We start from the raw sequence: 27,409 nt of genomic DNA, 5'->3' as shown, positions 1-27,409 counted from the left end.
CTAGTTGCCTTTTGTTGTTTTTGTGATGAAACTTTTCAGGGCTTTATCTCAGATATGTGTACAATACAACTTTTTATCATAAAACTTCATGGGTGTGTAGAAATCAAATTTGAAAAATGCTATGTATAAGAACCCAAACCCTGCATTTTCTTAACTAAGAGTTATTTGCCCTTTGTTTTTTTGTGTCTTATAAGTTTTCAAGGCTATATCTCGAATTAGCTACAAGATTTAAGCATAAAGCTTAATGGGTAATTAGATTTTAATCAGAAGAATTGCAATTTATAAAAAACTTAATTTTTTCCTGTTAATTAATACCCTACACTTAAAAATGATACTGTATATCAAAAGATTGCACAGATCCATAAATAAAGTTAATTTGGGGGGGGGGGGATATCAATTCAACAAATTTGCTTGTATTTAGCTCACCTGAGCACAACGTGCTCATGGTGAGCTTTTGTGATCGCCTTTTGTCCGTCGTGTATCGTGCGCCATCAACATTTGCCTTGTGAACACTCCAGAGGCCACATTTATTTTCCGATCTTCATGAAATTTGGTCAGAACATTGGTCTCAATGATATCTTGGATGAGTTCGAAATTGGTTATGTTTGCTTAAAAAACATGGCTGCCAAGGGGTTGGGGCATTTTTCCTTATATGGCTATAGTAAAATCTTGTGAACACTCTATAGGTCACATTTATTGTCTGATTCTCATGAAACTTGGTCAGAAGATTCATCCCAATAATATCTTTAACAAGTTCGAAAATGATGCTGGTTGGTTATAAAACATGGCCGCCAGGGGCCGAGGCATTTTTCCTTATATGGCTATAGTAAAACCTTGTTAACACTCTAGAGGCCACATTTATTTTCCGATCTTCATGAAACTTGGTCAGAAGATTTGTCCCAATGATATCTTGGGTGAGTTCAGAAATGGTAACCTTTGCTTGAAAAACATGGCTGCCAAGGGCATTTTTCCTTATATGGCTATATATGACTATAGTAAAATCTTGTTAACACTCTAGAGGCTACGTTTATTGTCCAATCTTCCTGAAACTTGGTCAGAAGATTCATCCCAATAATATCTTGGACGAGTTCAAAAATGATGCCGGTTGGGGGTGGGGCATTTTTCCTTATATGGCTATAGTAAAACCTTGTTAACACTCTAGAGGCAGTTTTTTTTTTCAGCTTGGGGGAAGGAGGTCGGGTCCCCTGAGAGGGGGAAAATTCGCGCGTAAATGGGGAAAAGGGGGAAATTTCTATGCTTAGCTAGTAACAGTACAAAATCAAGTTTTAACACTATAATTCACCATACAGAGGGAGAAAAACATAATTCAAACTCTTTTATTCATTAACATGTTATGTTCATGTTCAAAGTTCAACATTTCTGGGCTTTTCAGCGAATTTATCAATTATTCTGGTGACCTCCTCTTCACCAAGTCTCTCCGTGTGCAGACAAAATCTGATCAGGGACTTCAGTGTAGCTTCCCCAAGCCTGTTTCTCTGTGGGGTGCAAAGCAGGTTGAGCAAACTAAACAGTCTTTCAACACTCTCTTGACCGGACGTTTCTGGCGTTTCACTGCCGGCATTTGAAGATGACTGACTTTTAAGTTGTACTTGTTAGAAAAGAATATCAATTTATTTTTAAGTTAAACCAGATTTTTCAATTTTTTTAACAATAGCTTTTGTTGTTGTGCGACATGTTGGAATACGTATGGTTTGCAGTAGATGTCGTAAAGCGAAAGTCGTGATAGTGAACTACGTACGGTTTGCGGTAAAGGCTAAAATAAAGTAAACATGTGGATGCAGTTCAGGAAAATTGTAGTAAATTCGTAACGAAAGACGTATTTAAATGAGGTATTGATTAAAATTGAATAACACTTCCGAGAGGGGAATTTAAAAAATATTTTGGGGAAAAATATATACTCTAAAGATGGGGGAATGGGGCCGACTAACGCCGAATATTTCATCCAAAAAAAAAACAGCTAGAGGCCACATTTATTTTTGATCTTCATGACACTTGGTCAGAAGATTTGTCCCAATAATCTCTTGTTATCTCAGGTGAGCGACTTTGGGCCTTTCAGGCCCTCTTGTCTTAATATTTCATATCTTTAAAGCCTCATTTATGCATTCTGTATTGATCCCGAAACAAAAAAGTACATGTGCATATAAATCTTGGATGACACTTGAGCACATTCATTAAGCCCCATTTTCCCAAAGGGACATTAATTAGGCAAAGCCTTTCACATCTGCTCGGAACCCACTTTAAATGTTGCTGACTTTATGTCTTCAGACTTTGGAGGAGCCAGGAGCCGATACCAGCAAGTTTGATAACATCATGCCCACCATTGTGAAGCCAGCTACCAGAGACACCTTCCAAGAAGAGGATCTAGGGGAGGTAATACTGGCTATTATTATTTAGGTTACATTATACAAAATAATCCTGTCATGTAGGGCTGCACTCTCAAAAAAATATCAAAGTGTACTCAAAGGCATGTTTTATCATTTGGACTATTGTTCTGTTTTTATCTTTTGGAATTAGTGATAGGGCATGAAAAGGTGTTCACTGCTTAATTCCTGAAATATTATAAAGTTGGATACTTAAGTAAAACACTGCACTTAAAAAGGTTACATTCTACTCAAACATTGCCGTAAAAAGGTGCAAAAACTGTTAATTTTGATTTGTGTTCTTTCTTGGTTTGTACATGACATCTTTTTTATTGCATTTATCGATTCAGCTTAGAATGGCCTTGAAGAAGAGGTATTGTTATGGGGGTCTCCATGTGCAAAATATTGCATTTATTTTCGCTTTAAGTTGTAGCTTTTTCATAAAAATATATAGAAAATTGTTAAGTATATTGTGAGGTAAATTTATAGTATTTTCTTCTCTCATATTCTTAGTGTCAGAGGTAATCTGGGTTATTATTATTTTCTTTCTTCTCTCAAAATGTAGGGGAGGTAATCTGTGTTATTATGATTATGATTATATTTTTTCTCATAAAAACGAGGGGAGAAAAACTTGGTTATTATTTATATTTTTTATTTTTCTCTTAAATTCTAGGAGAGGTAATCTTTTTTGTAATTACTACCAGTTGTTTCCACTCAAAATATTGGTGAGGTATGTCATATTTTTTCAGATTACTTCCATTTGTTTATCTGAATTTATTTCACAACATTTCAAAAAGCTATTTAAGAGGCAAGATCATTTCTGTAACAAGGGACAAAATTGTCACAAAACCAGGTTTTCATTGTGAAAAAAAAATCTGATAAAGGGAGAAAACTCAAACTGAACTTTTAAAATGAACAAACAAAATTAACCCCCTTTGTAAGTTTGTTTTTGAAAAAATCTATTTTTAGTCGTGGCGACCTTGACATTGGAGATATTGACGTGATTCTTTCGTGCGACACACCGTCCCCATGATGGTGAACAAATGTGGCAAATGATTTTAAAATCTCAAAATGAATGACATAGTTATGGCCAGGACAAGCTCATTTATGGCCATTTTTGACCTTTGAACTCAAAGTGTGACCTTGACCTTGGAGATATCGACATAATTATTTCGCGCGTCACACCGTCCAATGATGGTGAACAAATGTGCCAAATGAGTTTAAAATCTGACAATGAACGACATAGTTATGGCCCGGACAAGCTTGTTCCGCCCGCCCGCCAGCCAGCCAGCCCGCCCGCATTCGCCAATCTAATAACCAGTTTTTTCCTTCGGAAAACCTGGTTAATAAAACCTAATGTCTGGAGTTGCCAACTGTTACATATATATATAAAGCATTCTTAAATATGAATATAACAAATATGTTCAAAGCTGATGTCCTTTTCCTAAAACACCCATCATTGTGTTAACAGGTTTTTTTTTTAAGGAAATCTTTTTTTTTAGTATGCAGGGTTAGAACTACCGTAAAAACTCAGTCATAAGTCTACCTGCTCATAAGTCGGGGGGTAAAAAATGATATGAATATCAGAGATTGTGAATATGTCCAAGTTATAAGTCGAGTCAGAAATTGTCCGTCCAATTTCATAAACAGACGCCATTTTAAATGTACGGGAAGTTTTTATTCTATACATATACCATGACATCATTATAGCACTGTGCGATGTAGACATAGAGGACACGTGTATTATGTACTTTGTTTAATATAATCAATACAATATATATTTAGGAAATCGAAAATAATACATATAAAAATATAGACAAGCCAATCATTATGAACCACATAATAACAAAGATAACAACATAAGAAACCAAAACGCACATACATGTACATCGTAATTTACACAACAACAACATACGAAACACCAAACTCGCGTTTATCAGCACTATTATTATTTGATTGCTCTGCAAATTCTATCAGGTGTATTTTAAACGCGTTGTAATACGCATGGCGTTTGCTTTTTCCAGGCATTTTCATAAATCAAATGTGTTAGTCAAATTAATAAATATTATTATAAAGTTTGCACTTAATTGTCCACGCTAGTAATAATCCACAAACTTATAATCCGATGACACACTGTGATCACTGTAATCAAATCTTTGTACTTTTAATCTATCAAAACAATTGATTACTTCCTTGGTAAAAAACGTTTTTATTACAATGATTGACATAACAAATAGACCGCTAACTCCACCTTTGTTCTACATAACAGTTTCAAAGGCGGAGCTAAGAACGTGCTCAAACATAATTGGACAATTACCAGTGAATAACAAACTCGCTATTGGTTAAACATGTCGCTTCACAAATTAAAGGAATCTTATTTATCGGCGAGAAGGGTGATGCTTTATGGCTTCTTGACAGGAAGCGGCTTTCCTTTGATGACGTCAAACTGTCAATTCACACAGGTTGCCAATTCTCGCTCGACTTTAAAAATGACTTGATCTTTTGTTTAACATTCAGTTGTTAAAAAAACACCTGCTTACATGAAAACTTTGGATTAAATAATAAAAATTAAAACAAGAGAAATGTTGCGACAAACTGTGGTTATATTAATTGGTATCAGTTAAAAGACGACATTTTGTGTTCCGTATTTCAACAAGTTTTTATGCACCCGGATCGAAAGATCAGGGGTATATTGTTTTTGGCCTGTCTGTCATTGTATGTGTGTGTGTCCCAAAACTTTAACCAAAACTTTAACCTTTGTCATAACTTTTGCAATATTCAAGATAGCAACTTGATATTTGGCATGCATGTGTATCTCATGGAGCTGCACATTTTGAGTGGTGAAAGGTCAAGGTCATCCTTCAAGGTCAAAGGTCAAAAAAACAAATTCGATCTTGGTAGAATGTCATCATTTTATCATGGACAACCTCATAAGTCGAGACTGTAAATTTAATCAAATTTTTTAGGAAAAAAATCTCGACTTATGACTGGATTTTTACGGTATGTGTCCATATAATTAACTCAACGCACCTGAAAGAATGTAGTGTACTTAAATATTATACCAGTAACATTAATATATATATAATTTATTTCCTGATCATGATTATATGACTGATTTAAGATTAAAAAAATTGTCAGCAATATACACTGTGACCGAATTTCATTAGCTCAGCATTATCGGAGAAAACCCGATGTAAATTTCATAGCCATCACGTTGTATCGTCCGCCGTCCGCGTCATGCTAAAACCTAAACATTTGCTCTAAAATCAAATTGCTTCTGCCTTTAACTTTGAAACTTTATATGTGTATGCACCTTGATGAGTTCTTCACGCCACACCCATTTGGGGGTCACTTGGTCAAAGGTCAAGGTCACTGTGACCTCGAAAAAAATTAATTCTGACAAGCTTTCATTTATTTAAAACTGCACCCGTAGCCGAGCCTGGCAACCGTTATGCAGTGCTCTTGTTATACCCCCACAAACGAAGTTTAGGGGGGTATTAGGAGTGAGCTTGTCTGTCAGTCTGTCGGTCTGTATTAAGCGTCCGCTCTCTAATTCAAGTTGTTTTCATCCGATCTTTACCAAACTTGGTCAGATGTTGTATCTAGATGATGTCTAGGTCAAGTTCGAATATGGGTCATGGCGGGTCAAAAACTAGGTCATGTGGTCACTTAGTGCGTTTAAAACATTGAGCATGGTGTCCGCTCTCTAATTCAAGTAGTTTTCATCGGAGCTTCACCAAGCTTGGTCAGAAGTTGTATCTAGATGTTGTCTAGGCCACGTTTGAATATGGGTCATGACAGTTAAAAAACTAGGTCACGAGGTCACTTGGTGCGTTTTAAACATTGGGCATGGTGTCCGCTCCCTTATTTAAGTAGTTTTCATGCGATCTTCACCAAACTTGATCAGAAGTTGTATCTAGATGATGTCTAGGTCAAGTTTGAATATGGGTCATGCCGGGTCAAAAGCTAGGTCACGGGGTCACTTGGTGCATTTTAAACATTCAGCATGTTGTCTGCTCTCTAATTCAAGTAGTTTTCATCCGATCTTCACCAAACTTGGTCAGAAGTTGTATCTATATAATGTCTAGGTCAAGTATGAATATGCGTCATGCTGGGCAAAAAACTTGGTCATGGGGTCACTTGGTGCATTTTAAACATTTAGCATGTTGTCCGCTCTCTAATTTAAGTTGTTTTCATCCTATCTTTAACACACTTGGACAAAAGTTGTATCTAGATGATGTGTAGGTCAAGTTCAAACATGGACCATGCCGGGTCGAAAACTAGGTCACAGGGTCTCTTAATGCCCTTTAAACATTGAGCATTGTGTCCGCTGTTTTTTGTAAAGACAACATGCAAAATAGTCTGTGTCAATGCGGCTTTTGGGGGTATTCGTCACGTCTGTGACAAAGCTCTAGTTGGGGTTTTTTATATCGATGTCCAAGATACCGCGTGTCAGCCTTAGACCCCATTTGTTCACCCTTTTTATGCCCCCGGATCGAAAGATCGGGGGATTATTGTGTGGGCCTGTCTGTCTTTCTGTCTGTCATTCATTGTGTGTGTCACAAACTTTAACCTTGGATAAACTTTTGCAATAACTTTTTGAATATTAAAGTTAGCAACTTGATATTTGGCATGCATGTGTATCTCATGAAGATGCACAATTTGAGTGGTGAAAGGTCAGGTCATGTTCTAAAGTAAACAAATGCAATCCAAGGGAAGTAACAAGCATTAAAAGGGAGATAATTTCTAAACCTGCCAAATGATATATTGAAATTTTATTTCAAAGCAGCACAATAGGGGGCATTGTGTTTCTGACAAACACATCTCTTGTTTATTTTCTCTGGCAAAAAAATATTTAAATGGTGAAAATGGGTGTCGCAAGAAATGTCAACCCATTGAGAGCCCTGTATTCTGGCCAGATATATCGCAATCCGTGGAATTTCGGAATTGCAGTTTATCCATTTGAAAAAGCAATTAATGCAAAGTTTATTAGCTTGGCTGTTTTCCGAGAAAACCTGAGGTATCGTCATAGCCAGCTCATCGTGTCCGTCGTCCGTGTCGTGCTAAAACCTTAACATTTTGTTAACGTTTTTTAGCTCAACTATTATATATGAAATATATATAGTGGAGCTATCCTACTCACCCCCGACGTCGGCGTTTCCATTTCCAATAGCGTGCAGATGTTAAAGTTTTTGTACTACCCCAATTATTTTCATTGTCCCTTGACATATTGCTTTCATATTTTTCATACTTGTTTACCATCATGACCCAACCTATAAACAAGAGCAGACAACTGTATCAAGCATTTTGACAGAATTATTGCCCCTTTTTTACTTAGAATATGCATATTATTGATAAATCTATGTTAAAGTTTGCATGCTACCCCAAATATTTCCTATGTCCTTTGAGATATTGTTTTTATATTTTGCATACTTGTTTACCAACATGACCCCAACCTATGAACAAGAGCAGACCACTGTATCAAACATTTTGACATGGCCCCTCTTATATTTAGAATATGCATATTATTGATAAATCTATGTTAAAGTTTGCGTACTACCCGAAATGTTTCCTATGTCCCTTGACATATTGCTTTCATATTTTGCATATTTGTTTACCAACATGACCCCAACCTATTAATAAGAGCAGACAACTGTATCAAGCATTTTCACAGAATTATTTCCATTTTTGTACTTAGATAATTGAACATTTTGCTTACATTGCCATAACTTCTTTATTTATGATCAGATTTTATTAATACTTTGACAAAACAACACTAACCTGAATACCACAATGGATTCCACCCAAACAATACCCCACGCCTCAACCCAGAATCCCTTTCCCCCCCCCCACCTTCCCCCCCAAATTTTTTATATATTTTTTTCCTTTTTTTATTAGCTCCCCTGTCACAAAGCGACATGGTGAGCTTATGTGACTGTGTGATGTCCGGCGTCCGCTGTGTGTGCGTGCGTTCGTCGGTCAACAGTTTGTTTAAATTGTGTAGACAGTAGAGGTCACAGTTTTCATCCAATCTTTATGAAATTTGGTCAGAATGTTTATCTTGATGAAATCTGGGTTGGGATTGTATTATGGTCATGTGGGTTTAAAAACTAGGTCACTAGGTCAAAAACTAGGTCACATAATAGGTCAAATAATAGAAAAACCTTGTGTAGACAATAGAGGTCGCAGTTTTCATCCAATCTTTATGAAATTTGGTCAGGATGTTTATCTTGATGAAATCTGGGTTGGGATTGTATTTGGGTCATCTGAGGTCAAAAACTAGGTCAAAAATAATTGAAAAATCATCAACAATTTGTTTGTGTAGACAGTAGAGGTCACAGTTTTCATCCAATGTTTATGAAATTTGGGCAGAATCTTTATCTTGATGAAATCTGGGTTGGGACTGTATTTGGGTCATCTGGGGTCAAAAACTAGGTCACTAGGTCAAAAACTAGGTCAAATAATAGAAAAACCTGGTGTAGACAATAGAGGTTGCAGTTTTCATCCAATCTTTATGAAATTTGATCAGAATGTTTATCTTGATGAAATCTGGCTTGGGAATGTATTTGGGTCAGCTGGGGTCAAAAACTAGGTCACTAGGTCAAAAACTAAGTCAAATAATAGAAAAACCTTGTGTAGACAATAGAAGTCGCAGTTTTCATCCCAATCTTTATGAAATTTGGTTAGAATGTTTATCTTGATGAAATCTGGGTTGGGATTGTATTTGGGTCATCTGAGGTCAAAAACTAGGTCACTAGGTCAAATAATAGAAAAAACCGTCAACAATTTGTTTGTGTAGACAGAATAGGTCACAGTTTTGATCCAATCTTTATGAAATTTGGTCAGAATGTTTATCTTGATGAAATCTGTGTTGGGATTGTATTTGGGCCATCTGGGGTCAAAAACAAGGTCACTAGGTCAAAAATTAGGTCACTAGGTGAAATAATAGAAAAATCTTGTGTAGACAATAGAGGTCGCAGTTTTCATCCAATCTTTATGAAATATGATCAGAATGTTTATCTTTTCATCTGGGTTGGGATTGTATTTGGGTCATATTGGGTCAAACACTAGGTCACTAGGTCAAATAATAGAAAAAACTTGTGTAGACAATAGAGGTCACAGTTTTCATCCTATCTTCATGAAATTTGGTCAGAATGTTTGTCTTGATGAAATCTGGATTGGGATTGTATTTGGGTCACTTGGGGTCAAAAACTAGGTCAATAGGTCAAATAATAGAAAAACCTTGTGTAGACAATAGAGGTCACAGTTTTCATCCAATCTTTATGAAATTTGTTCAGAATGTTTATCTTGATGAAAACCAGTTGGGATTGTATTTGGTTAGTCAGGTGAGCGATTCAGGGATATCATGGCCCTGTTGTTTTTTTTTAAATCATCTAATAAATGATCACACCCCACTTTATACCCCCCTCTCAACCCCCCCCCCCCTACCCCCCCCCCCCAAAAAAAAAAATAAAAAATTTCCTTTTTTTATTTTTGAAAGATCGTCTAATAAATGACCACACCCCACATTACATTATACCCCCCTCTTAACCCCCCCCCCCCAAAAAAAAATAAAATAAATAATTGTTTTTCCTTTTTTTATTTTTGAAAATTTGTCTAATAAATTATTGAATATGAACAATTTCTCCATGATGGCTTAAATTATACTGTCAAGCACTCAAATAGTCGAGCGTGCTGTCCTCTGACAGCTCTTGTTAACATTGGCTCTAAAATCAAAGTGCTTCTACCTACAACTTTGAAACTTCACATGTAGCTGCACCTTGATGAGTTCTACAGGCCACACCCATTTTTGGGTCTCTTGGTCAAAGGTCAAGGTCACTGTGACCTCTAAAATAATAAAAAATAAATAATAATTTCTGACAAGCTTTCGCAGCAGAGCGTGGCACCTGTTATGCGGTGCTCTTGTTTTTTATATGAGCCTTGCTGTAAAAAAGGGGGCACTATGCATTTGTTTTTTGTTTGAAGGAGGTCTCTACTTTGGGAAAGTCTAGTTTAGTCAGCAAGTGTCTTTCTTTATTAGCCTGAGACAACTATTTATGCCCATGCAGTAAACCCTGTTTTCCCAGAGCTAGGCCCCTATATGGTATTTCTTGACATTTGTCTTAACATACTTTTGTTCAGCCTGTTTTGACCTTGTCTTGATCTTTGATTGACCTTATCTTGACCCTGTGTTGACCTTGTCTTAACCCTGAATTGACCCTGTGTGACCTTGCATTGACCTATTTTTTGCAGGCGGGCCAGTTTGAGGTTGGTATTGTTCGCCAGTTCCTGTTCTCCATTAACCCTGCATTGACCCTGTGTTAACCTTGTCTTAACCCTGTATTGACCCTGTGTTGACCTTGCATTGACCTATTTTTGCAGGCGGGCCAGTTTGAGGTTGGTATTGTTCGTCAGTTCCCGTTCTCCAACTACCTGAAGTGCATGAGTGTGATCACACGCACCCTCACCAAAAGCAATATGGCTGTGTTCTCAAAGGGAGCTCCAGAGAAAATAGTGCAACTTTGTCACAAAGAAACGGGTGAGATGATCCTGTTCTATTACCGATTTCCTCATATTACTGCGTCATGCTAAAATTGGTTTTATGTTGTATTTAACCAGCGTAGCTCCAGACAGGCCTGTGCAGTCTTGTCAGGAGCTACTCTGGCTGTTTTAACCCTCAACCACTTAGATACGTATTTTGATGGATTTGTAGTCTCTAAGAAAGTTAAATTTTTATGCCCCCCTTCGAAGAAGAGGGGGTATATTGCTTTGCTCATGTCGGTCGGTCGGTCTGTCGGTCGGTAGGTCGGTCGGTCGGTCCGTCCACCAGGTGGTTGTCGTATGATAACTCAAGAACGCTTGGGGCTAGGATCATGAAACTTCATAGGTACATTGATCATGACTCGCAGATGACCCCTATTGATTTTGAGGTCACTAGGTCAAAGGTCAAGGTCACGGTGACCCGAAATAGTAAAATGGTTTCCAGATGATAACTCAAGAACGCATACGCTTAGGATCATGAAACTTCATGGGTAGATTGATCATGACTCGCAGATGACCCCTATTGATTTTGAGGTCACTAGGTCAAAGGTCAAGGTCACGGTGACCCGAAATAGTAAAATGGTTTCCGGATGATAACTCAAGAACGCATACGCCTAGGATCATGAAACTTCATGGGTAGATTGATCATGACTCGCAGATGACCCCTATCAATTTTGAGGTCACTAGGTCAAAGGTCAAGGTCACGGTGACCCGAAATAGTAAAATGGTTTCCGGATGATAACTCAAGAACGCATACGCCTAATAGGATCATGAAACTTCATGGGTAGATTGATCATGACTTGCAGATGACCCCTATTGTTTTTGAGGTCACTAGGTCAAAGGTCAAGGTCACGGTGACCTGAAATAGTAAAATGGTTTTCGGATGATAACTCAAGAACGCATACGCCTAGGATCATGAAACTTCATAGGTAGATTGATCATGACTTGCAGATGACCCCTATTGATTTTGAGGTCACAAGGTCAAAGGTCAAGGTCACAGTGACCCGAAAAAGTAAAATGATTTTCGGATGATAACTCAAGAACGCTTTTGCCTAGGATCATGACACTTCATAGGTACATTGATCTTGACTCGCAGATGATCCCTATTGATTTTCAGGTCACTAGGTCAAAGGTCAAGGTCACAGTGACAAAAATCGTACTCACACAATGGCTGCCACTACAATGGACAGCCCATATGGGGGGCATGCATGTTTTACAAACAGCCCTTGTATTAAAGACCTTTCTTACTAATTAAAGTTTTTAAGGCTTCGTTTCCAACCCTTAGATACTGATGAGTGGCAAACAGCATAAAACCTGAACAGGCTGAGAGTTACTAGCAGGCTGTTCTGGTTTTATGCTGTTTGCACATAGCCATGTTCACTTTGCTTCTGAGTGGGAAAGTGTTGAAGTCATGAAAGGTCTGATGGTCTCACTATCGGATAGCCTAGCTGCTGACCTGACGGAGCTAATGCCATAGGACCCCTTTTCTCATGTGATAGGTCTCACTCTAATATTTTGGGGCTTTATAGACAACAGTTGTCAATTTATTTATCAGCTTTAAATGCTGTACAAACTATTATGATACAATAATCTCCGATGAGCAATATTCTTTTAAATGTCTTAAAATTTGGGCTACCCATGAAAGTATAACATATGTAAAGAACACAATTCCCATGTTGTTGTATTTCTTGTTTTCCTAGTTAAGTATATATGTATGTAACATTTACATATAAAAGTAAGCTGCATAATATTTAGAACTTATTATTTAAACTGCATAAAAAAATCAGATTACAAATGTATTTTTAGCTCATCTATTTTTTGAAAAAAAATTATGAGCTATTGTCATCACCTTGGCGTCGGCGTTGGCGTTGGCGTCGGCGTCCGGTTAAGTTTTGCGTTTAGGTCCACTTTTCTCAGAAAGTATCAATGCTATTGCATTCAAACTTGGTACACTTACTTACTATCATGAGGGGACTGGGCAGGCAAAGTTAGATAACTCTGGCGTGCATTTTGACAGAATTATTTGCCCTTTTTATACTTAAAAAATTGAAAATTTTGGTTAAGTTTTGCGTTTAGTTCCACTTTTCTCAGTAAGTATCAATGCTATTGCATTCAAACTTGGTACACTTACTTACTATCATGAGGGGACTGGGCAGGCAAAGTTAGATAACTCTGGCATGCATTTTGACAGAATTATGTGCCCTTTTTATACTTAGAAAATTGACAATTTTGGTTAAGTTTTGTGTTTAGGTCCATTTTATTCCTTAAGCATCAAAGCTATTGCTTTCATACTTGCAACACTTACTAACTATCATAAGGGGACTGTGCAGGCAAAGTAATGTAACTCTGACTGGCATTTTGACAGAATTATGTGCCCTTTTTATACTTAGAAAATTGAAAATTTGATTAAGTTTTGTGTTTAGGTCCACTTTATTCCTACAGTATCAAAGCTATTGCTTTCATACTTGCAAGATTTATGAACTATCATAAGGGGACGGTGCAGGCAAAGTTATGTAACTCTGACTGGCATTTGGACGGAATTATGGGCCCTTTATACTTAGAAAATTGAAAATTTGGTTAAGATTTATGTTTTGGTCCACTTTACCCCTAAAGTATCATAGATATTGCTTTCATACTTGGAACACTCACAAACTATCATAAGGGTACAGTAAAAGGACAAGTTGCATAACTCTGGTTGTCATTGTTATGGAATTATGGCCCTTTTTTGACTTAGTAACTTTTAATATATGGTTAAATTTTGTGTTTCGATCCACTCGAAGTATCAAGGCTATTGCTTTCAAACTTCAAATACTTACATGCTATCATGAGGTTACTGTACCTGGCAACTTGAATTTTACTTTGACCTTTGAATGACCTTGACTCTCAAGGTCAAATTATTAAATTTTGCAAAAATTGCCATAACTTCTTTATTTATGATTAGATTTGATTGATACTTTGATGAAACTACTCTTACCTGACATACCACAATAGACTTCACCCAAACCATCCCCCGTGCCCTCCCCCCCCCCTCCCCCCCCCCCCCCTAATTTTTTTTTTTTTTTAAGATCATCTCACAAATGACCACCACACCCTCACACTATACCCCCACCCCACCCCCCCACCCCACCCACCCCCCAATTTTTTTTTTTTGATTTTTTTTTTTTTTTTTAAGATCATCTCACAAATTATCACCACACCCTCACACTATACCCTCCCCCTTTTTTTTTTTTAAACGGTTATGTTTGAAATACTGTCCAACCATCGCACCCAAACCCCCCCCCCCCCCCCCCCCCCCCGATTTTTTTTTTTTTTTTTTTTTCGCTTTTTTGGAAGATAATGTAATAAATGTCCACAACCCCACACTATACACCCCTCTTCACTCCACTCCTCCCTTCTTTGTGATTGAAAATGCGAGTCCCTTCACCTTTAAAAAGAAAATAGATGAGCGGTCTGCACCCGCAAGGCGGTGCTCTTGTTTATATCCCCCACCACTATTGATGGGGATATATTGTTTTTGCCCTGTCTGTTGGTTTGTTGGTTTGTTTGTTTGTGTGTTTGCGTCAAACTTGAACATTTGCCATAACTTTTGCAATATTGAAGATAGCAACTTGATATTTTGAATGCATGTGTATCTCATAGAGCTGCACATCTTAAGTGGTGAAAGGTCAAAGGTCAAATATATATCTTTAAAGCGGTGCAAAAGGGGACATAGTGTTTCTTACAAACACATATCTTGTTTGTTTTGGAAATTGTTTGATTCATGAACTGTGGACCTCAATACAATGTGTTGACTCTCTACCACTCAAATACGCATTTTTGACGCATTTCAAGTCCCTTCAAAAATCAAATTGAATTAAACTCCTTTTTAGCTCACCTGAGCGAGCTTTTGTGATCGCCTTTTGTCCGTTGTGCATCGTCAACATTTGCCTTGTTTACTCTCTAGAGGCCACATTTATTTTGTCCAATCTTCATGAAATTTGGTCAGAAGATTGGTCTCAATGATATCTTGGATGAGTTTGAAAATGGTCATGTTAGCTTGAAAAACATGGCTGCCAAGGGGCGGGCCATATTTCCTTATATGGCTATATATGGCTTAAGTAAAATCTTGTTAACACTCTAGAAGCCACATTTATTGTCTGATCTTCATGAAACTTAATCAGAACATTCATCCCAATAATATCTTTGACCAATTCGAAAATGATGCCTGTTGGTTGAAAAACATGGCTGCCAAGGGGCGGGGCATTTTTCCTTATATGGCTAGGCCAAAAAGAAAAATAGTTGTGTTTCAGGTCACCTCCTGAAAAAAAGTAGGGTCGGTAGGTAGGAAAAACTTATTATTATTTAAAATTCTTTTTATTTTTCATGTTTTCCATAAAGCAGTGTAAAGTGTTAAACACTGTTCTAATATCTAAATATAGCAGTTTGGATCAGTTATATCAAATATTTGTTGTTAGATATTTCACACAATGTTAAATCTTTACCATCTGAAGGTGAAAATTTTTATTTTGCTGCAGACTACTTTTAGTTCTTTAAAATTGTGAAAAACCTTTTATATGTAAATAGTTCTAAAAAGTAATGTTGCAAAAGGAGGTAGTACTTTTGATAAGCAATTTCTTTTTTGCCACAATGCTTTTTGAAAGTTGTCTGCTGTATCAAATATTAAGGCACATAACTGTGGCGATAGGTGGAAAGGAGTGAACTCATCTTTGTGACTTCAATCCAAAATGCAAATTTCTTGTGTTTTAATAGTCTTTGGGTACACAAATACAACAGAATATATCAAATTTTGACAAGACAAGATGAGCTACAGGTGGACATGCTTTTTATTATGTTGCATGAGTATTATTGCTTTTGAAAGTGAAAAAAGGTTTATATATAATATATATAAATATATATAAATATATATATAATATATATATATATAATATTCCTTATATATATAGTATTCCTTTTCTTTAATACAAAGAGGATATTTGTACGTTTCATTGTAAGCTCGACTGTCCAACAGACAAAAAAACTCACCTTTTCTTCAGCAGCAAACCCACGAACTTCCAGTTTCGATCGCTTCGACTGTGCTGGGTGGTATCTGTGCCATACATTCTTTAAAGTCATGGAGTTTGAATAAGAATTCAAAGACTTTGTTCCGGCATGATGAAAACATTTGTTCAAATTGACGGACAAAATGGACGACGCCATGTTTACAATCAAACGGAACGCCGGATATCGATTTTGCGGGAAAAACAGGCTGGTCCCCCAATTGCACAATGTGTATAATATAAAGCGTTCGCGGCGACGGGATGTTATTTTGCAAGTCACAATACAATAATTCTGGTAATCGCCGAATTCGACCGGACGGAGATGGAAAAAAAATCGCCGAACTCGGAACTCGACGGGGAAAAATTAACAAAAAAGGCAAATATTGGATAATAAGTTTTTGGGTCGGCCCCAAAAAGATAGGGTCGGTCGGGTGACCGGAAACACAACTATTTTTCTTCTTGGCCCTATAGTAAAACCTTGTTAACACTCTAGAGGCCACATTTATTTTCTGATCTTCATGAAACTTGCTAAGAAGATTTGTCCCAATGATATCTTGGAAGAGTTAAAAAATGGTAATGTTTGCTTGAAAAATATTGCTACCAAGGGGCAGGGCATTTTTCCTTATATGGCTACAGTGTATATATTGCTATAGTAAAATCTTGTTAACACTCTAGAGGCAACATTTATTGTCCAATCTTCATGAAACTTGGTCAGACAATTCATCCTAATAATATCTTGGACAAGTTCGAAAATGATGCCAGTTGGTTAAAAAACATGGTCGCCAGGGGGGCGGCGCATTTTTCCTTATATTGCTATAGTAAAACCTTGTTAACACTCTAAAGGCCACATTTATTTTCCGATCTTCATGAAACTTGGTTAGAAGATTGGTCTCAATGATACAGTATCTTGGATGAGTTTGAAAATAATTGTGTTTGCTTGAAAAACTTGGCTTCCAAGGGCGGGGCATTTTTACTTATATGGCTGTAGTAAAATCTTGTTAACACTCTAGAGACCACATTTACTGTCCGATCTTCATGAAACTTGGTCAGAAGATTCATCCCGATAATATCTTGGAAGAGTTAAAAAATGATACCAGTTGATTGAAAAACATAGCTGCCAGGGGCGGGGCATTTTTCCTTATATGGCTATAGTAAAACCTTGTTTACACTCTAGAGGCCACATTTATTTTCCGTTCTTCATGAAACTTGGTCAGAAGATTTTTCCCATTAATATCTTGTTATCTCAGGTGAGCGACTTTGGGCCTTTCAGACCCTCTTGTTTACTATTTCATTTTTTAAAGGCTTCATTTTGAACCCTAAGATATTAATGAGAAGCAAACAGCATAAAACCTGAACAGACTGGGAGTTACTGCCATGCCATTCTGGTTTTTTGGTGGTTGCATAGAGCCATTTTCACTTTGCCTCTGAGTGGGAATAGGTTAAGTATACTGTTGACTGTTACAGTACCAGAAGACTTGCACTCTGTGATGAACCGGTACTGCCTGCAGGGGTTTAGAGTGCTTGGCCTGGCCTGGAAACAGCTGGATCACAAGGTGTCCTGGCACCAGGCACAAAGAATGTCAAGGTCAGTTTGGCATGTATTTTAGCCTTCCTCTCATGTGCGTTAGGTTTAACCACAGATTAGCCTGTGCAGTCTGCCAAAGCTAATATTGTAGGACGTATTTCGCTTTTGCGGTTTTTAGTTTTAAAAGTAGTATCTTTTTAGCGAAAATCCAGTTTCAAATGAAAGTGTTGTCACTGATTAGCTTGTGCAGACTGCACAGGCTAAAATGTGACGACACTTTACGCACATGTATTAAACACCGTTCCTTTATGTAGTTTCCATATAAAAATCTTGATCACAGGGTCTCTTTGCACCAGGCTTGGAGAATGTCAAGGTCAGATCAAAATATTATGTATGATGATGAAATTACTAAAATTATTGTACTTTATATGCCCCCCCCCCCACCCTACATGGTTCTGTAGTCTGTCCCTGGGTTAACCAGAATGATGTTTCATCTTTAAAAAACAACTATACTAGGTACAAAGCTTTTATATTTGCATGGATGATATCTATGAACACTCTCATCACCACCACATCAACTGACCTTGTTTTGACCTTGACATGGACCTGGTAAAGGGTTAAAGCTTGCCTATCTTGATGTTATTACAGAGAGGAGGCTGAGAGTGATCTGACATTCAGCGGCCTGCTGGTGTTCCAGAACAAGTTGAAGATGCAGTCGAAGCCAGTCATCAGGACACTGCTTGCCGCCAATATCCGTTGCTGCATGATCACAGGTAAAACAAGTTGTGGGAAAACTGGGCTTAACCCATGTGCATAAAGTGTTGTAATGGATTAGCCTGTGCAGACTGCACAGGCTTATTAGGGGCAACACTTTTTGCTGTATGGCATTTTTATGCCCATGGATCGATTGATCCGGGGTATATTGTTTTTGGCCCGTCTGTCTGTCTGTCTTTGTATGTGTCTGTCATTGTATGTGTCACAAACTTTAACCTTGGTCGTAACTTTTGCAATATTGAAGATAGCAACTTGATATTTGGCATGCATTTGTATCTCATGGAGCAACACATTTTGAGTTGTGAAAGGTCAAGGTCAAGTTCATCCCTGAAGGTCAAAGGTCAAATATATGGCTTCAAAGTGGTGCATTAGAGGCATTGTGTTTCTGACAAACACATCTCTTGTTTGTTTAAATGTAGTCTTTTCTTAGCAAAAATCCAGTTTAGGTGAAAAGTGTTTAGGTGAAAAGTGTTTAGGTGAAAAGTGTTTAGGTGAAAAGTGTTTAGGTGAAAAGTGTTTAGGTGAAAAGTGTCGTCTCAGATTAGCTTGTGCAGACTACACAGTCTAATGCGAGAGGACACTTAATGCACATCCACTAAAGCCAGTTTTCCTCTAGCAAGGCTCAATATACACTATAGCATTTAAAGGTTCTGGGATTTGTCTTCATGAAGTGAAGTTGTTCATGTGTAATTGATATGGCCCTTTCGGACAAATTATTAAAGTGATGTCCCTTTATCAACTTAAAATGTGTGTAACATTATAAGTTTCCCTTAAGAATTTTTCATTTTTACAGCAATTTGTTATGCCCAATCGTGAAAAGAACCGTTACCAGCCCAATCAGGAAAAATTTGCATTAAAAATTTATATTAAAAATTTGTGTCGTGAAGTCTTCACATTAAGAAATTGGTGTATTTGATTTTTTGCTCCCAAATATTTTAAAATTGATGACTAAATGTTGTCAAGTTGTCAATATGATATTAACTTAGGTTTAAGTCGTAGAGCTGCATAGGGAAAATAACTGAATTTTGCATTTTATTTATATACAAAAAAATGATAATTTGGAAACCTTAAATTGGCAATTTTTTGGAAAGCGATTGGGAAATGTGTAGGTTTTTTTTCCCAATTGGGAGAGTGCCATTTTCCAGCACTCGTTAACAAAGGAAGATATCGCTGTTATATATATATATAAATATATATATTTGTCGTGTTCTGAGAAAACTGGGCATAATGCATATGCATTAAGTGTCGTCTCAGATTAGCCTGTGCGGACTGGGTTCAAAACTGGCCACCATGAGGGGGTAGTTGATACAGACATACATATCAAAATACCTTTAAAAAGCTTTTTACTTTGAAACCAAAAAGTCCCAGAGGTTTAATATTGGGTATGTTATGTTGTCAAGTGGTTCTCTTCACTCTTTCTTTCTATTATGCCTTGGGGTCAAAACTGGCCACACCCTACGGTCACTTTTTACTATAAACCTGCTCTGACTTAAAGCACGAACATTCAATATTGCCGTAAAGGGAAATATATAAATCTATCAGTATCAAATGTTCGAACTTGAAGCAATTATAGCACACATAATAATATCCTATGAAAATAACTGTTTTTGCCCTGTCTGTTTGTTGGTCTGTCTGTTTGTTTGCGTCAAACTTTAACATTGGCCATAACTTTCACAATATTGATGATAGCAACTTGATATTTGGCATGCATGTGTATCTTATGGAACTGCACATTTTGAGTGGTGAACGGTCAAGGTTATCCTTCAAGGTCAAAGGTCAAATATATTGGGGGTGGGGGGGTGGGCATAGTGTTTCACAAACACATCTTGTTTAATTTACACAACTTGCCACAAACATTTTCATGAATTATTGAAAGGATGCTACATGTAGTTACTACTCAGACAAGCTCTAGACAAGACTTTCATTATAAAACTGCGGGTTTGTGGATATCACATTATCCTTGCAATGCAAACAAAATTAATATTGTCAAGCAATCGCACCTTCCTCTGTTTGATACTCAGATATTATGGTGTTACCTTTTATGTCACTGTAGATGAGAGATCAGACACTGTCACTTGTGTTGATTACAACTATCATTATATTTTTTTGTCATATTGATAGCTGAGTTTTAATTGTGATATGTTTTGATGTAATTTGTGATCATCACCATGATGATTTGTCTTGTTATGTGTGATAGCAGGATTTCTTAATCCTTTTAGCGCTGGAACCGGATTTTAAAGGCCTTTGCAAACAGTTTGGATCCAGATGAGACGCCACAGAACGTGGCGTCTCATCAGGATCCAAACTGTTTGCTATTCTGATGGTATTCTTTGAAAAAAAATCGAAGAAAATGCTAATTTTAGAAATTCAACAGACGACATTTTAGCAGACGACAAATTTCCCAGCATGCAAAGGGTTAAACTGGATTTTTGATATCTTGATTTGTGATATCTTGAGATCTTGTATATTATGGTTTAATTTGTGGTTTGTTTCATGTGGTTTCTAATAACATTATCATGAAATCTGAAGTGAGTTTTTTACAGTCATATTTGTTGCTGGTATTCTGCCTCATTGCCAATTGAAAAAAGTACATATTCTGTAATGGGACCTAAACATTTCCAATTGAAGGTTTAAACAAACAAACAAAAAAATTGATCTGAAACTTAAGTTCTGAACATCTAGTTCTCCCATCAAGCTCTATAAGTTTTACCACTTTTAGTGCGGGAACCGAATTTTGAAGGCCTTTGCAAACAGTTTGGATCCAGATGATGTTCTGTGGCGTCTCATCAGGATCCAAACTGTTTGCTATTCTGATAATATTCTTTGAAAAAAATCGAAGAAAATGCTAATTTTAGAAATTCAGCAGACAACATTTTAGCAGACTACAAATTTCCCAGCATGCAAAGGATTAACCACTTTTAGTGAAAAGCTGCTATTTTTCCCAATCCAAAAGGACCTGGATGCTGGCCCCATTCCTAAAATGGTGAAAACACATTGATCTGTTATGTGCTCTGTGATATATCTTGGTATACTTTATGAGATTTATGATATCATGTCTTTGTTGCGATTGTAGGTGACAGATTAGACACTGCCGTCTGTGTTGGCCGCAACTGTGGAATGATAGAGCCGCGTGATACTGTTGTCATGGTGAAGGCATCGAGGCCAGAGAACGGAGGCGGACCAAAAATCATATGGGAACCATTGGAAGCGACGTCATCAGACAACGTTGATGCATCCTCTGATAATGAGGTAATAATATGCCCCAAGGAACAGGGTTGTTGCACAAAATACGTAAGAAAAGAGGGCTTAAAACTGTGCCTAAAGTGTTTTCTCAGATTAGCTAGTGCACAGTTTAACCCATTTATGCCTAGTGGACTCTCCCATCCTTCTAAATTGGATCAATTTATTTCCAAAATTAGCGATGTCTGGTATACCTATTTCTATATTTAGAATATTTCTTACAGAAATTCCTGTAAGCAAACAGCGCAGACCCAGATGAGACGCCGCATCATGCGGCGTCTCATCTGGGTCTACGCTGTTTGCAAAGTCCTTTTTTTCAGGACGCTAGGCATAAATGGGTTAAGGGAGGAGACAACACTGTTCACATAGACTGGATTTTTGTTAAGAAGGGACTTACTTTAAACAAAAATTTGCATAAAAAATCAGAAAATCTTGCTCCTGATAAGCCTACGTGGACTACACAGGCAAATCTGGGATAAGTCCTTACGTACATACAGTAAGCCCAGCTTTCAAAATATACTGTTCATATGGTCATTGCTTTTATGTTCATCAAAGCTTTTAGAAAAGCAATTATACGCAAGTAATGATTTTTCTTTATGTTGTAGTGATTACTTTATTTAAATTACTATAGTCAAAACACTATGATATGTTCAAAATCTAGTGCATCACTCTTTTCTCTAAAAATGTCTAAATTGGAGCTGTCACTCTTTACTCTAAAAATGTCTAGATTTGAGCCATTTAATATGTGACATTGGAACTTATTTGAATTACAAGTATGAACAAGTGTTAATACAATCTATTTTTTTTAAGTTAATAGTTTTATACCACTGAAATTATATAATTGTAAACCACGTTTACTATGAAAACAAACTACAAAATATACCTGATTACATAAAAATACATTTGGGTCGTGTTCTGTGAAAAAGGAGTTTAATGCATGTGCCTAAAGTGTCGTCCCAGATTATCCTGTGCAGTCCGCACAGGCTAATCACGGACCAAACTTTACACTTGTATGTGTGCAGTCCGCACAGGCTAATCACGGACCAAACTTTACACTTGTATGTGTGCAGTCCGCACAGGCTAATCACGGACCAAACTTTACACTTGTATGTGTGCAGTCTGCACAGGCTAATCACGGACCAAACTTTACACTTGTATGTGTGCAGTCCGCACAGGCTAAACACGGACCAAACTTTACACTTGTATGTGTGCAGTCCGCACAGGCTAATCACGGACCAAACTTTACACTTGTATGTGTGCAGTCCGCACAGGCTAATCACGGACCAAACTTTACACTTGTATGATATTTTTCATTTTAAGAAAGTCTTGGTCAACACTTTACGCACATGCATTAGACTCCATTTTCACAGATCACTGCTCATTTGTTTTTCTTATTAAAATGTAAAAATGTGTGCCCATGGGTGCATCATTTGAAAAATGTCATAATGTCCTCACGGATATACATGTATTGTGTTTTGATTGTACTTGTTGGTTTTTTTTGTGGGCTATTATGTAGTAGGAACATTAAACAAAAGTTGTAATTCTAACTGCAAAGAATTGATTTTTAGTTTATGGCTTCAAATATTATATTTCATTGTTTGTGTTTTAAATGTTTTAAAGACAATAATAAAGTATTTGGGATGGTCAATGTTTCTGCTGTAATTGGTGTAGATTTGATTAAAAAAATGAAATCATTTTCATTTGAGAATTATAACTTTTGTCAAGTGTTGGCTGGATCCAATAATATTTCATGCACACTTATTAGCTCACCTGAGCACAACATGCTGATGGTGAGCTTTTGTGATCGCCTTTTGTCCGTCGTCCGTCGTGCGGCGTCAACATTTGCCTTGTTAACACACTAGAGGCCACATTTATTGTTCAATCTGCATGAAATTTGGTCAGAAGATTGGTCTCAATGATATCTTGGATGAGTTTGAAAATAATTATGTTGGCTTGAAAAAAATGGCTTCCAAGGGGCGGGGCATTTTTCCTTATATGGCTATAGTAAAATCTTGTTAACACTCTAGAGGCCACATTTATTTTCAGATCTTCATGAAACTTGCTCAGAAGATTGGTCTCAATTATATCTTGCATGAGTTCGAAAATGGTTACGTTTGCTTGAAAAACATGGCTGCCAAGGGGCAGGGCATTTTTCCTTATATGGCTATATATGGCTATAGTAAAATCTTGTTAACACTCTAGAGACCACATTTATTGTCTGATCTCCATGAAACTTGCTCAGAAGATTTGTCCCACTGATATCTTGGATGAGTTCGAAAAAAGATGCTGGTTGGTTGAAAAACATGGCTGCCAGGGGGCGGGGCATTTTTCCTTATATGGCTATAGTAAAACCTTGTTAACACTCTAGAGGCCACATTTATTTTTAGATCTTCATGAAACTTACTCAGAAGATTTGTCCTTATGATATCTTGGATGAGCTAAAAATGGTAACCTTTGCTTTAAAAACATGGCTGCTAAGGGGTGGGGCATTTGTCCTTATATGGCTATATATGTCTATAGTAAAATCTTGTTAACAGACAGACAGACAGACAGACAGACAGACAGACAGACAGTTTATTTTTACTTACACAATGTACATCGTCAAGATTGTTAACACTCTAGTTTGCCCAATCTTCATGAAATTTGGTCAGAACATTTGTTTCCTGTGTAGTAAAGTTTGGTTTTATTATGTCATTATTATGAAACTTTAACTCTATTTTGTAATTTTTCATAACACAGAATTTTCATTATGCCCCCCTTCGAAGAAGAGGGGGTATATTGCTTTGCTCATGTCGGTCGGTCGGTCCGTCCGTCCACCAGGTGGTTGTCATACGATAACTCAAGAACGCTTGGGCCTAGGATCATGAAACTTCATAGGCACATTGATCATGACTCGCAGATGATTTTGAGGTCAAAGGTCAAGGTCACGGTGTCTCGAAATAGTAAAATGGTTTTTGAATAATAACTCAAGAATGCATATGCGGCCAACAGGGCACACTCTGAACAATATTACTGAAGCAACTGGTCTGTAATCCTAAATCTATAATTATCAGTCCAATGAAACATCATCCTTTTAGTAAAATACAGTGGATCAGTAAACATATTATCAGAATATGAGATTTTTTGTATATTTTGTATATTATATATTGTGTTAATGTTTAATTTTGTTGATTAATATAAATATAAGCAGGACAGGGTAGGTAATACACTATTATATATATTTCTTATATACAGGGGAAACAAATGCAATAAGTTTAAATTTATTGTTACAGCATTTGCCTCCCTTGTAATATATTTAAATTTTACCAAATGTAAGGCTAACTGCATTTTGTAATGCATATTACTACTACTACTACTACTTCTACTACTACTGATGCTGCTGCTGCTGCTGCTACTACTACTACTACTTCTTCTTCTACTACTACTACTACTTCTACTACTACTACTACTACTACTCTACTACTATTACTACTACTACTACTACTACTACTTCTTCTACTACTACTACTACTACTACTACTACTACTACTACTACTACTACTTCTACTACTACTACTTCTACTGCTACTACTACTACTACTACTACAACTACTACTACTACTACTACTACTACTACTACTACTACTATTATTTCTTCTGCTGCCACCACCACAACCACCACCACCACCGTTCACAGTGACAAAAAACGTATTCACACAATGGCTGCTACTACAACTTATAGCCCATATAGGGGGGCATGCATGTTTTACAAACAGCCCTTGTTATTAACATAACTGTTTTAGCCATAAGCACTTATGATAAGCCTATCAACTAAGAGATAGCTGAAAGAAAGACAACATGTACATGATTTTGCAGTATTTATCTCCCTTGTTTAACCTGGTTCAGTAATCTATTTTTAGTTCTGCTCTGGAATTCAGCATACATGCCATACGTCCCGATCTCGACGGGACAGTCCCGCTTTTGGGCCCTTTGTCCCGCCGTCCCGATATGAGACGATTTGTCCCGACATTCGTAAAAAACGATGTAAGGTCTATAGGTTCCCAATAAAATTCGCTATTCAAGCTCTGTTTCGCTAACACTTTCCCCCGCTAATCCCTTTATTGCCCCCAAATAACAATCCGATTCTACTTATCGTGTGTACCAGTGTTGTTTATGACACCTTATCAGCGATTTATCGGCTAATTATTGATTTCATCAGGCATTCACACCATGGTGGTCTTCAAGATAGTGGTCGCTTATTGCTATCGATAGTTGTATTATAATGAAATAAATGTTGAAAATGTGTTTATTTTTGTATTTGTTTGAAACGGTTTACAAAACAATTGTTTTGTAAAATTAACTCTACGTCATTAATATTAACTCTACGTCATTAATGAGTCTTTTACATTCAATGTTTAGTTCATAAATAGCGGGATAATCCGAATGTGCAATATACCAAAATCGCAACAAACAGTCCAATAAGTGATACCCATCCTGTCTAGTGTAATTGGGTGTAATTGTTATAAAACAACGAGGTGCTATGCATGACAGCTTGACCCTACTCCAATTAAGCTAAAAACAACGAGGTGCTATGCATGACAGTTTGACCCTACTCCAATTAAGCCGCGACAATTGACAAGTAACAAACTGCGCATGGATACATGCTTAAAAAAAACATCGCAACAAACAGTAAAAGTGGTACCCATCTTGTCTTGTGTTATTGTAATAAAAACAACGTGTTGGTATTCATCACAGTTTGACACTACCCCAATACAGCGCCTGACAATTCACAATTCAGTTTAATATGTGTATATAAGAAGAAAACAAAATATGATTATTAACATTAGAGAAAAATAATTCGAGTAAAGCATCCATAGTCTTCTTTTTTTATGAAAAAGAAAAAAATCCATAGACTTCTTTTGTCTTTTTGTTTTTGTTGGTGTAAAAACGGTTGAGGCGTTGTTGAGAGTTAAAATGAACACAAAGACGGTTTGCTTCCACCAAAAACCTACCTCGGAAATGTGTACGGCCGCGCATTCCGTGTGTAACTGTTCGGTAGATAGTTTACTGTAACCCGTACTTTCAGTGTACTGAATAGCCTCCCCTGCGTTAATGTTTGCCATTGAAATTAATATAATGAGTATTGTTTTCGTAATGTTCTAGATTTTGTACTCTAAAAAGATGAATATTATCCTCGTTGTTTGCTATTGTATTATTTTATAAAACTGTTATTGTTACGTTTTAGATTCCATGCTTCATATCAGATGTTTTATGTCTTGAATAAAAGTATCAAGAGTATTTGTTAGTACTATACTGACTACAGTAAAGGTGAAATGATAGATCGTTTTAGGTGTCCCGCTTTTTGGTCAAATGTCCCGACAATTTTTTATGTAATGTCCCGCTTTGGACCTAAAAAATTATGGCATGTATGAATTCAGGAAGATATTGATCATTGATAAATGGACTGTTCTGAGGCAAAATATACTACTCTGCCAGTGATTTCTTATGAACTGTATAAAATGAGCTGTTTTTGGCTGTTTTAATCAACTCTTGATACTGTCTTGAAAAGGTAACAGCTCTTGAAAAAGGTTTGAATTTTGAAATAATTAAACTCTAAATTAATTTAACACCAGCATCAAGACATTTTGGCATTATTTTCTAAATTATTCTTATTATTTAGATTATTTTTATTTGGCATTTTTAAATTAGAAAGACTCTATTTTATTTAAATAACTTTAGTAAATTCTTCTTATTTTTACATTTGATTCAATGAAGTTTCCTAATCTCCATAAATATTGTTCTTTAGATTAAGTTTGACCTATTTTGAAAACTAGATTTTTGAAGCACTTTCTAGACTTACAGTAACTAGTATTTATGTCAGTTTTTTGACAGATTGTGAACTTCTTTTTACATTCATTAAGGTATTTGCGGTA

At 36.7% G+C, this 27,409-nt stretch overlaps 1 protein-coding gene across 6 annotated transcripts in view; it reads left to right on the top strand.

Moving 5' to 3' along the window:
- LOC127881997 (polyamine-transporting ATPase 13A3-like) overlaps positions 1–27,409 on the top strand; it is a 563,467-nt gene that overhangs the window by 52,338 nt on the left and 483,720 nt on the right. For all 6 annotated transcript variants that reach the window (XR_008050372.1, XR_008050371.1, XM_052430335.1 and 3 more), the window contains exons 15-19: positions 2,287–2,391; positions 10,764–10,920; positions 17,423–17,543; positions 18,132–18,256; positions 21,331–21,506. Coding sequence is in view for 4 of the 6 variants with exons in the window: in XM_052430335.1 (XP_052286295.1) it covers positions 2,287–2,391; positions 10,764–10,920; positions 17,423–17,543; positions 18,132–18,256; positions 21,331–21,506 (684 nt within the window). In the remaining 2 variants the exon portion in view is untranslated. The remainder of the gene's footprint in view (positions 1–2,286; positions 2,392–10,763; positions 10,921–17,422; positions 17,544–18,131; positions 18,257–21,330; positions 21,507–27,409) is intronic.

This window comes from Dreissena polymorpha, chromosome 5 (assembly GCF_020536995.1).
Source record: "Dreissena polymorpha isolate Duluth1 chromosome 5, UMN_Dpol_1.0, whole genome shotgun sequence".
NCBI classification, from domain to species: Eukaryota; Metazoa; Mollusca; class Bivalvia; order Myida; family Dreissenidae; genus Dreissena; species Dreissena polymorpha.
This window is presented reverse-complemented; position numbering and strand designations above follow the sequence as displayed.